Source organism: Cupressus sempervirens, chromosome 1 (assembly GCF_028749045.1).
Source record: "Cupressus sempervirens isolate cs-2001-9-10 chromosome 1, ASM2874904v1, whole genome shotgun sequence".
Lineage (NCBI taxonomy): Eukaryota > Viridiplantae > Streptophyta > Pinopsida > Cupressales > Cupressaceae > Cupressus > Cupressus sempervirens.
The window spans coordinates 553958120-553971009 of record NC_143118.1 but is presented as its reverse complement, the minus strand read 5'-3'; the positions used below and the strand labels follow the sequence as shown (position 1 = coordinate 553971009).

The 12890-nt window shown below is 36.2% G+C and overlaps 1 protein-coding gene across 1 annotated transcript in view; it reads right to left on the bottom strand.

The window, feature by feature from the left end:
- The window catches only part of NUDX14 (nudix hydrolase homolog 14), a 118669-nt gene that overhangs the window by 80712 nt on the left and 25067 nt on the right, over nt 1–12890 (bottom strand). The window contains exons 2-3 of the mRNA XM_089830630.1: nt 7042–7416; nt 6584–6689 (exon numbers count right to left, since the gene is read on the bottom strand). Of these exons, the coding sequence (XP_089686756.1) occupies nt 6584–6689; nt 7042–7416 (481 nt within the window). The remainder of the gene's footprint in view (nt 1–6583; nt 6690–7041; nt 7417–12890) is intronic.

The following is a 12890-nucleotide window of genomic DNA, read 5'->3' as shown; positions in this document are numbered from 1 at the left end:
CCGGGTGAGGACTTGCTTCTTTTCTTCTTTGATGTCTTATCTTCATTCTCAAGGTTCATGGCTCTGTCATAAGCGTTTGTACAACCTAGGCGACACTTTTTCATCTTCTTCCTGGGGGAGGCATTCAATCCCTCAACAAACCATCTCTTCTTTAATTCGCCGATCAGCTGAGTTTCCATCTTCCCAAGGAATTCCTTTAGCCTTCAATTATAAGCTCAAACTGTCTCTTCCTTTCCTTTCTTCAAGATATATATTTTTGTGACTATTTCATTGTCATCCCAAAATAATTTGAATTTCATCTGGTATTCCTTCCTCAAATTGTCCCATGTATTTATCTTTGACTTGTTAATATCAGAGTACCAATCAATGGCAACTCCTTGAAGGGTCGTTAAGAACTATTAGACCCACTCATCTTTCTCTGTAACTTCATTTGTCGTCTAGATAGTTTCATAGGTCGGACAATGTCTCACAAGATCCTCCTTCCCCTCGCCAATGAACTTCAGTAGTTTCTATTTTTGAGACATGTTTTTGTTTACTCCAATTGTTTGCCATGGACCAGTTTGATTGGAACCTGACAAGTTGTTTTGACTATTGTTGTCTCCTGTTGGTTGTATTCCCAAACCACTTGGGTTGTATCTCAACTTGTTGCTTTGACCACCGTGCGGTGTCCCTCCGAGACTCATTGCTGCCCCGGTGTCCTCAACTCCCTCACCTCTTCTCCATCTTCCTTTTGGACTTCCTTTACCTCACTCCTTGGCATAAGGGTAAGATTCCCTAATAGGCTCCTTGTATCTTCTATTAAATCACTCTCACCAACCTAACGATGTCTAGCATACTCATGACAGTGTTCCTCCCTCCAGTGCACTTCCTCTTCGGCGTCTTCACCATCGGCCCTAACCCAAGGGTTCCCTTTGGCTGGCCCTTCAACAAGTGCCTTGAACCATCTTCTACGTTTCACTTGTTGTAGTGATAAAGTCTTTTGGATAGCCTCACTTTCATGTATTCGTTCTTTTCTACTTCTTTGTTTAATAGGTTTGGCATGTATACTTTTCATTCATGGAATTAAAACAACATATAATTTACACAAGAACACGTTTATTCATTCATTATTCCATACAATGTGGGTCAATTGTATGACCTCGTCATTACAAGTTTACAAAGTCCTTTTTATTCTCCCTTCTCAAAAGTTTAAAGTTCATGGATTGGTCCTTCGTCGGGTTCCATGATGTTCTTCCTCCCAGCAATTATTCTTGGCAAAACTTCGTAGGATCTACTATCGGCCTTGTTCCCGCTCGATTTCCTCCCTCAAGTTCCTCTAAACATGGGATGCTTGTGCTAATAGGCGGGGTAGGTAGTGCAATGGCCTATTTGCAATGGGGCTTACATTCAACGCATCCCACAAAGTATCCTCAGCAACTTCTTCCCGTGCAGCCTCCCTTCATACAGAAGTCTCAATGGCTGCTCTAAACAGAATGAGAAAGTTCGTGGTCGAGGTATGTTCCCCTTCGAAAAGCTATGTAACTCCATCTTCATTGGTTATGATATTCTTGTTAATAGGTAGTCCTATTTATCCATCGTATTTCATTACCTTTATCACTTCCCAAATTTGGTTGGCAATGGCACCAAATGCTAAACGTTATGGATAAACTAGTTTCAATACATGCTACAAAAGTAATGGAAAAGCATAACACAGAAATAAATGCAACACAATGTTTCAAGAAACCAGATTGTTATTCCATTATTGTCCCTCTTCAATACATATCATCACTGAACAACTCAAACTCAGAACAACTATGACCTAATATGATATGATGATATGTTTTCTCATTCATGACAAGCATAGATATATTGCCCGAAGGGTTGCTAGTCAAACATCACGACATAACGCCTTCAGTAACTCACACTTCCTAACACAATTAGCTATTCCCAAAACATAATTTACACAACAACAGTAATGCTCCACCATAATAATAGTGTAGGATAGATATCAAATGTTTGATGGTGATAGGCCATTCAAACATTTGATTTCATCGATTGGAATCATCTGATTGAAGCTGTAGCCATTAACATGTCATCATTATTTTCTTGTTCACTGATTCCGGTCTCATCACAATGGTGAGACTCGATGCAGTTGTCTTGTAGCAAATTGGTCATATCCACATGTCCCAATGAAGAGGCACAAACACTATATATGCAAGATGGACTAATGGCTGCCCCACTAAGCACAGGATCATCTTCACCATGATCATCAGCTACTGAAAACTCGTGATGAAGACTTCTAGATGTCTCACCTGTGTAAAACTCCAATTTCTCTCCCTGCATTCTCGGTGAGGAGACTTTTTGAACCATATACCTAGTTGCCCTATAAACTATCGCTGGATTTGAAAGTCTTGCATTCATCCTTTTCTGATTTTGTCAGAGCTTTTCCATCGGGACATTCGTTTTCTTCTTGAGATTATCCCTGCTATTCAATCAATTTCTATATTTTACTAGATTTTTTGTATTTTTCCATAATTAAAATAACTGCAATAGTGTTGGTCACTCAAATAACAACAATACAAAAATATTATTCTTTTCCCTACTGTACAGAATGGTGGAAAACCGCTTCAATACCACTGCAAAGAACCCAACCAATTCTAACTTTAATTCTAGTGGTTTGACATTTTGTCAAACACTTATCATGCAAGCTCTGATACCACTACAAAGAACCTAAACCGGTTCTACCTTCAATTCAAGTGGTTTGACATTATGTCAAACACTTGTAATACAAGCTTTGATACCACTATAATGAACCTTGTTGGCTCACTCTAAATTTATGTTGACGAATAACTTTTGCTGTCTTTTGAGTTTTGAGATTTGCAATTCTTTGGTTTTTGGAGTTACATGCTCATTTTGTTCTTTTTCAAATATATAGAATTGCTCATAAAAATAACACAATTTGAGACTAATATGAAATGCCAACACAATGATCTCAATTGCAATTATCTAGATTTGCAATTACTACAAAGCACGAACATATAAGCGAAGACTAATTATCAAGGAATTTTTTGGCATTGGGAATAAGTTGCAGAGGGTATCCAAGAATACACCAATGTCCAACAACTCCAAATGCAGCCTTAGGCAGATATATGCTGCCACTAAAACATCAAACGCTGCCTTAAAAATCTCACACCAATCCAATAAATTCCAATCGCACTAGTTTTAACTTCAATGCTACTTCTATAGAATTGTTTGCAACACATATACACGCCTACCAGTTGCAATGGCGATGGGAATAGTTCAGTAATAAATGGACACCCAGGCTGAATACTATTCCCTTCTCTAAGTTGCAGCAGCAGCAGCAATCATAATTCCTCTAGAAACCCTTCACTTTCAGATTCAAAACACAGACCAGATAATTACTTGAAAGGTATACAACGACACCATCTAAAGCCTCAGAAAAATTGCAGGTCAAACCTCAGCAGATGGACACAATTCTCTGGTATGCAAACCCAGCTCAAAGTGCAAATGACTTGAGGAAAATTCAGACTTCTCTAGACTCGCACCACAAACCCTTGGAGCTTCATTTTTACCAAAAACAAATACAATCATGGAATGATTCGATCCTTGCAAGGTATTATCATGATATTCTAACACACAAGGTCATTGTTTCCTGTGCCCAAGATTTAAAACTTTTCAATAAAAATCATAATTCACCCGTCTTACAAAAGTCACTAAAGAAGCATTCAAAATCAAAATCCAACAGCACATGAATGATCCTCATGAAGAAAGACAATGAATGAATCTGACAAGGTGACTTACTAAAAAAAGACACTCCCTCTAAAATTCTTGGAGTCCAAACTAGAAGCCAAAAATAACTGAGAGCATCATTCAACTCCTCTAACTCATCTAAGCTCATCTAAACCATCCGTTGACTTACTATAAATCATAAGTACAACCAAACGGAGCCATAACTCTCGACAGGGTCCTCTAATCACCAGTATTAGCCTACAAGGACCCAATAATAAGCTAAATCCATCAACTGCCATGGTCATGCTAAAAAGGGACATTACATTTTGTTTCCAGTTCATATATTTCCTTCTGCCCATGTTCACACTAAGTGGAAATTTTAAGAATTCATGTTAGTCTCATGACTTAGAATAATAATGTGTGTTTAAATTAGAATAAATAAGGTGACATGAGTAGCAATAAAATTTCATATAGCTAGGCAAAAGCCTAGAACACAATGGTAAATTGTGAGCCCCTTATTGAAGAGGTCTTGGGTTTGAATCTACTTGTGCTTAATAAATAATAATAATTAATTGCAACATATAATTAATCTTGGCTCTAGCCTCTTTGAGTCTGGTCAACCCACCTATATTTAGTGTAAGAGTTTGGATGAATTAATAGAGGAGTTAGAGAACTCATCATATATGTGATTCCTATTACTGAAAAAAGAAGCATACATTATATGCATGCAGTTATTTCAGCTTCTATTGTTTATGCCCAAATTTTCTTATAAACGAAATGGCATCTTTTGTGTTCTGATGTGAATCACGTAATATGTTCACAATGGTTCTCTATTGATATTCTACCATACGACAGTGCTTGTACAATTTTTTATTGAAAAAATAGATGCCGCTCATAACAAAGCCAAGGCTAATATTAAGGTCATGTATATTAACTGCTACTAGCTCTAATGGTTGTCTAGAAAAAAGCAAATCATAAATTGAATCGTAGCAACTGAATTGGCATACGTACATATCTTGATAAGGCCATTCTGGAAATTAAATATGCATGATCAGCAATTATACATTGGAACAATAAGGTAACACAAAATGAAGTATGGAATAGATGTTAATGCAAGCCCTTGCAAAGGTGATATACAGAGCACAATCAGAGCCAGAAGAATTCCCCAAACAAACACTGAGACACTTAGTCATTTGTAGTACCTCCCACTGGATGTTGACATCCTGAGAGACAGAAATTCAAATCCAATTCATCACAGTGCATCTGATTGTACGTATTTTTTTCTTTATTTTTTCTGTACTGGTCAAATTCATACATTTACTTGTTTTGCATCATAGCATTAGAGTCTTTTTTCTGTGGTTCTTTAATAAGGTTTATCTTCTATTTAAGGTTTGATGGTGTAGTCAACCTAGTGTGTGTGATCATGCAACCTATGGTTTATCATGACGTATAATAGCATAGTTGAAATTATTGTTATCAGGAACTTATTGTCGAGGGCAAAAAAAAGATATCAGAAGTGTTTTTCAAGTCAAATATCTGTTTTTCCAATCCTGATAGAACCTTCTCTCCTCTTTGCCCTTTCTCTCCTCTCCAAATCTGTTTTTCCAATCAAAAAAAAAAAAATTTCCATGATAAAATAGAGAAATAGCATCAATATTTTACCAAGTTCTCTACGATATTTTGAAACTTCTCTATGATAATTTATCAGAGATAAGTTGACGTTACTTCTCAAGAGACAAAAAATATCACGATAAGTACACTTATCATCGCAGATATATCTAAGATATTTTAAACTAAGCATAATAGAATTTAAATATTTTAAATCAAGTAAAAGATATTCTTATAATTTCAAAATAACACAAAAAAATTAATTAATTAACTAGGCAGTCGATTATCCTTCATGTCAAACACTCATGTGTCCAACTTAAAATTAATGGCAATATTATATATATAATAGTACATCTTTAATAAGAAATATCAGAGGAAAAAAGCAGCATGGTTCTATTATTCTCAAAGGCTTATTTCCTATGATCCACGGAGTTTCCGAGACGGGGACATTTTAGGGGACAAGGACGTGTTTCCAGTATGGGGATGGGTCAAAGCCAAAATTTAGGGGACGGCGATTAAACACATAGGAAATTTTTTTATATAGAGACAAAATTCAAGTATGCATATCATAACATTGATAAACTATTCACCATAGACATTTTCGAAGATCAATACATGGAAAATTATCAAATGACAAATAATAAGTACCTCCATTATAACATATCACATACATACGTAGTAAAATCAAAATGCCTAAAGTCTCCAAGTATTATGCATGAAATCAGAATAGAATAAACAGAAGTGCAACTAAAATAGTAAGTAGTAAATAGAAATACTAAATGCAATCTTTCTTCACTGCTGCTACTGCAGTTGCTCTATGATTTTTTTCCCTCTTAGCAAGTACATCATAGCTTAAAATGAGTAGAAGAGTTAGTGTTTTAGTGTTTTAATGGACAAATATGGTTTATACATTTTTATTATGTCTTTAAGACAACTATGGACCCACACAAAAAGTAAAATTTACTGTTTTTCCTTTACCCAACTAGCTGGAAAAAAGGGGACAGCTAGAAGTTTCAGGGTCCCCGGTACTGCTGGCCGTCCCCAAGTTTCCTGCTCAAATATTTTTGCCATTTCATCGACGTTTCCAAATTTGGCAAAAAGGGGACAGCTTTGGGGATGGTAAACATCCGTCCCCGTTTCGTCCCCGGGATGGCTATGAGCCAAAAAGCATAGGGGACGCGTCCGCATGGAACACTGCTTATTTCTGCTTTATCAATCTAAATAGGAAGCTTGAAAATGGCAATACCTGAATGATGACTTTATTTAAAAAACATCTATTACGCATCAGAATGCCTCTCTCACTTTGCATATTATTTGCCCATTGCTTGAATAGACTAGAATCAAATGCTTTCCTGAAAAAAAAAATATTCAAAGTCAGAACCACAGAATTATTTTGCATTCTACTCATTAAGGGGTGTGGATTACAAAACTGACACAACAAAGGAGAGAACATGAAGACAAATATAATAAAAAAATGTCAAAAACCAAAGAATCTGTAGACTAGTGCTTTTAAAGTTTAAACATTCATCCATACACAAAGCAATCCAGAACTGCAGTTCAAACGTGTGAAGTTAACTTTGGGCAAATATTAACCATTCCATTCAAATCAAGTATAGGTGTTTTAAACAAATCACCGAATAACATATAGTGAATAATTGTGGAAATCAAAATAAAACAAATAAAAAAGTCTTTACATATGCTTACCTTAATTCGGAATCTGTTACTCCAGGAGCTGCTACAACTTCAACTGAATTCCCAGGAACTGTAAGATAGAGTGTTGTTGGACTAGTTTCATCTGTGCTTAAAGATTGATGAGGAGATTCTTGAGAGGCCATTCCTCTTACCAAGTTACATTTCTTTAAAAACAATGATTGGAAAGTACTCAATACTTGGCTTTCAGACTTCTTCAAGCTAAGTCTGAGATAAAATGACAAAGGTGATGATGACCTCCAGTACGAACAAGTTGCAGAACTATGTGCACATTTTGTATTAGAAAGCTTTTCCTTCCTTAGATCCTTAAATGTTACCAAAACACAGCTGCGACTGACAGAAACACCCAATAACCTTCCCCAATTTGTTCTGTTTCATGAACAAACAGCACATTGTAGTAAATGCATAGCAATTGGACAATATATAATGCCACAAACATCAACTGAAGGCTCCATCAAAAATAAAAACTTGATTCACTGTCCTGGATTATTTCCAGCCGTGAAAGAAAGAAAATAGAAAAACCAAACATTCTAGATGCTCAACACAAACAAATAAGGGAGGATAGATGTCAAATTTGAATTAAAGTTTTACAAATGATTCATATTCTATGTCTAATATGTAAGAATAGTATGAACACTTAAAGGGTAAAGAACTGTCCATATGTGTAGGTTGAAACAAGCTTGAAATGCAATGCTAAGAGGTCAAAGATATGCACAAGCACTTCACTGCCTATCTATGGACCCTATTCTGGATGCAAGGGAGAGTGTCAGCTCCAAGCTCTAGAGTGTTGGTTCTGGAGTATTGCCTTGAACATATGGTCCATGCAAAAAGTTAATTGCCTCTCATGAAGCCAGTTAAGTATCTTGGACCAACTGCATTTGCACAAAGCCAACCAAGGGCTCTGTAGAACATGGTGATCCTCTGCTACCTTTCTCAAATTCTAAGAGTGTTTTCTTAAAGAACCTCATTGAATTGAGAAAATACTCTACATCATAAAATGATGCCTCACTTTTCTTTGGTAGGCAACAAGTGTTAAGTAACCGTAGAATCTTGAAATGGGTAGTAAAATGTAGTTTGATCTTGAACACTGAAACTGGTAATTTGGTCTGTTTCGTCTCAACTTGAGGCTTGAGGTAATTTGGGTAGAATAATAAAAGTCCCTAGCAATATAGCAATTAACTCCTTTAATTGGTCAGGCTTACGAAAGGTCAAGTCAACAGATATTTGGAAGCATTTGAAAGCCAAAATACAATTAGAGATGAACACTAAACATAGTACCAAATCCGCAATTCATAAATTACTTTGTCACAAAGAAGTTACATCTAGATAGCACAAGACTAACAAGTCAGCAAGCCTTGTGGTTACTAAACGAACACTGCTTCAAAAGTTTACATTCTATCAGTGTAAAATGGGGACTCGCACCCCCTCCCAAACCTCCAAGTACCCGTCCATAAGATGTCCCCGGACTAAATATAATGACAATGTTGTTAAATTTGCAGAAAAATAATCCTTAAAACTCAACATGGTATCAAAGCAGAACTGCAAGTGTAAAAATAGAACCAAAGGAGGAAATGGAAACAACAGATGCTGCCAATCATGGGCAGATTATCACTATGGGGCAGAGAAGATTGGCGCATAACCTTGGTAGTAAAATTATTAAAACTCTATAATAAAGATAGTGGAGGTTAGCCAATGCATCACAATGACTCAACAATCATGGATTAATCAATGGGTTCTTATAGGGTGAGAATCATGTAAATGTGATCGACAGGTGTGACAACTCCAAGTGTATCTTCCAATAAAAATATATGCGATGGGAGGTCAATATACAAAGCAATCATTACAATCTTGCAATAAAGCCTACATACAGACAACACACATCATCCATTGAATACCATGTCCAACATAGGTGACAATTAAGGAAGTTACCCTTCAAATAAACAAAGATGGAAATGCAGAGATAGAACCGGGAAGAGTACATACTTGGCGATATACATTCAATTTTTTACCCCACATCACTCAAAGGAATATATGATAGCAACCAGTAGAAGAATTCGATGAAATCAGAATTCCATAGAAGGATCCCGTTGCAAGAAGAAATAAACCGAGGAAACAAAGACATCGGGAGGATTGGAAAATCTCATATAATTGACAATCTTATGGACGAGGAATTACAGCTCAACTACAACCATGAGGTGAATCATAGGAAAAGTATGAAAACCAATCAACATTTGAAAAGAATAACTTGTCAGCCTATGGTTAAGGAAGATACACCAATCTAGCTAGCAAACGAGGGAATCTAGGTTGAGATCGCTGGGGATGATACTTAAGAACATTATTAATAAGGCCAGCAAACAATAACTTAGTAGCGACTCCTATTCAAATATGATGGGGAGCTTATAAAATAGATAAATCTTTGCCTCAAAGAAGCATCAGATGTTGATTCCCATTTACACTTAGCACAAGATCTACTACACATTGACTATTGATAAATGATTAAAGAAAAATATATAGGAAATGCTTTACAGCAGCAATCTACAACAAGCAGTAGAAACAAGAACTCGTGTTCAATAGAAGCACAAAAGAAGTTTTGTAAATGTGAGAATGTCATTGAACAATCTTCCAGCAAAGCAGCGATCATGGATTAGGGAGAATCGGTCAAGACCTCGAAATGAACAGAACATTGGGGGCGGAATACAAACTATCATCCTTGAAGTTGTGGGCGACCTACAAAATAAAGAACAATAAAGGAATCATGGAGTACCATTGCGATCGATCTCTATGACAATAAATGCAGACCCAAAATTGATAAGGATGCACATGTCAATGAGGCTTCATGAATGCTATGGAATGCATGAGGATTACGAGGATTGACTTGATTGGAGGACTGGCATTAATCAGGGGTCAATAAGGAAATGGAATGGAGCATGTTATATGTTCTGGGTTGCACACACAGACATGCACTATGAAACAATGGTAGCAAAGACGGGCCCAAGTGTTGGTATGATAAAATGTATTGAGGAGTCATTTCTTTGGGTATGAACACTGTGGAAATACAGCACGAGTGGGAAAGATTAAGCAAGAGTATGTACCTGCAACGTTACAATGACATAGGGATAAAGAGTAGGGTTTGTCCCAAACACAAATAGCCAATCTAATGTTGGTTGAAGATGATGAAAGTTCTGAGAAGGAACCACAAGCATTGAAGAAGAAAACTAAACAGAGTTAAGAGTCTCAATTAGATATTTTTCATATAGTTTGTTGTGGCATCAGGCATGTGGTGATTGTCTAGTTTTGATAGTACAGTGGAAGTGAAAATGTGGTTGTTCCAGAATTAAAATAACAATCTTCAAGGCCACCAATTAGAAGGCTACATTATAGTGGTATCAAATAAAAGAAAAATTGAGCAATATGGGAGAATATATTGAAAGGGAAGTAATGATTACAAAAGGATCGAAAGGAAAGTAATTATTATAGAAGGAACTAAAAGGCTAAACTCTTGATAGAAACATCGAACAATCTCCGATGAATACAAAATATGCATCGAAATACTAGAATGCAATTCATCGTATTGGTAATAAAATCCATGATGTATATGGACTGATCTCGTCCATGGGATTTAAATATAGGAGACAAATACTGAACAAAGACATGAGCTAATTATATTTAAAACATATTGCATAGTGGGTGCCATATTGGATTCACCTTATTTGAGAAATGTGTGCAGTAAAATAGAAAATGACTCATGCGATTAGCATTATCCTGAATAGACACAAGTCAACCGAACTCATCACTTTATTCTTTGGCAAGTAGACATCATCAATAGAGTTGAACATACCCCTGGTAGAGTTGGACAGTCAACAATGATGTTAAGTGGAAATAATATTAGATGAATCTACAAGCCCATATGGAATACCATAGAATAGAAGTAAAGGGGAAGATAAGTGAGTGATTGGAAATTCTAAACAATAGAACAAGTGAGAATTTACATTGTGAGGGGCATTAACAACAAATGTTCCATTCCCACTTGAACCATCTTTAAAGGGAAGATGTTTCATCTATGTGCAGATAAGTATTTCATATCTTTTGAGTATTACATTTATCTATTTGTGTTTCTATACATACTATTAAGAGCTACTTGCCTTGATCGTTTCCTTATGTCTGAGGATGTTCTTGCAGGAAAAGAAGGCTGGTAATTTACACATGCTACCAAAATATTGTGCAGACTCAATCTTATGGCAATGGCTCAAAATAAGTTGTGATCTAGAATTCATTAGTCATCTGATGACCATACTAGATAAAGTGAGGCTCTTGAAGCGAATATTCTTGATGATTGAGATTATGAGTATTCTTCTACATTAAGAGGGAGTAGGACACTTCTTCGAAAGCAACGCAGGAGCTTAGAAGATTGATACTCAGAGGAGGTCTAGAAATAGATGTGTGACTACTTGAGATTATGAGCCTACTCCTATGTACATCATGAAAAAGTAATGACTTATCACCAAAAAATCAAGAAGATTGATATCAAATTCAGAGGGAGTTCAACAAGCATCCTTAGGCGAAGAGAGCTCTAAGGGAGTACCTAGAGGACTTGACTTACTAGGATCGTTATTCAGAGGCAGAAATTTCAACTGTGATCTATTCTCTATAAGGGAAAAGATCGAAGTGAAATTCCTTGTAATGCATTCTTCTCTGTGAGAGATAATTGAGGTGAAAGCCCTTGTACCACCCTCTGACTTGGTTTATGGTAATTATGTTAGAGATAGGTAACACTGAGGGGGGGGTGAATCAGTATTCTACAAACTTTTGCCCACAACTAAATATTGTTAATTATTTTATAACATGCATACGAAAGTAAACATAACCATACACAAAGAGAACTCATAACACCATATCTTGTTAACTAGGGAAACCCTAGCCAATATAAAACCCCGATGGGGATGGTACCCACAAAATGATCCATTAAACAAAAGCATCCTATTAAGGATGTTGAACCTATTAGGAGTCTATTAAGTACATATAGTGTCTCAGTCCTTGTTAGAGGACTAGGCCCTGGTAAAAGCCTCAACCCTGTTAAGAGTTGCTTCAACCCTATTTGGAGTTGGTATTACAATTACAATGTATGCAAGATGAGCCCACTGCCCAAACATGCAATTATACAATACAGTTCCTTTTAACAAAAGAGATAGATACAAAAACCTCTTACTATTGATATCTTTAATATCTAATCATGCTTTCGCTACACTTCGCATACCTCTAATCATACATCAGAAATCGCATCATATAGTTTGCATATCACATCACTTGCACATTACATCACATAATACAATCTTTCCTTTATACCTTTACATTTTACAAAACTTGCCTAGTCGGCCTTCAAGCTTTCACATGCTTGACAAAATACAAAAATAACTCTTGCCCTCTTAGGGTTAACATCTAAGATGTCGTCCCTAATTAGTTAAGGATTAACCTGTAATTCGCCTGATATGATCTGCTCTGCTTTGTTCACTATCTTTAATAGTGTTTATTGCATAACGCCTTACATACTATCCGTACAAACTTGCGCACTTAGTCACATCATCCTGACATATTGTACTACCTGTCCTTAACCACGGTTACCATCTTGATATGTAATGAAAGGTGACGATATTTCATTGACATATATAAACAAAAGGTAACCATTGTAAGGTGACAATCTTATAAATGGTAGACCTGTTATTATGACAGACTTCATTAAGTCATTGTCCCAAAGTGTTGGAAGTCATGATAACAAACATATCATGATCAAACTTCTCTAAGTTGTTGTCTCGAAGATCCAAAGATCATGATACTTGTCATGATAG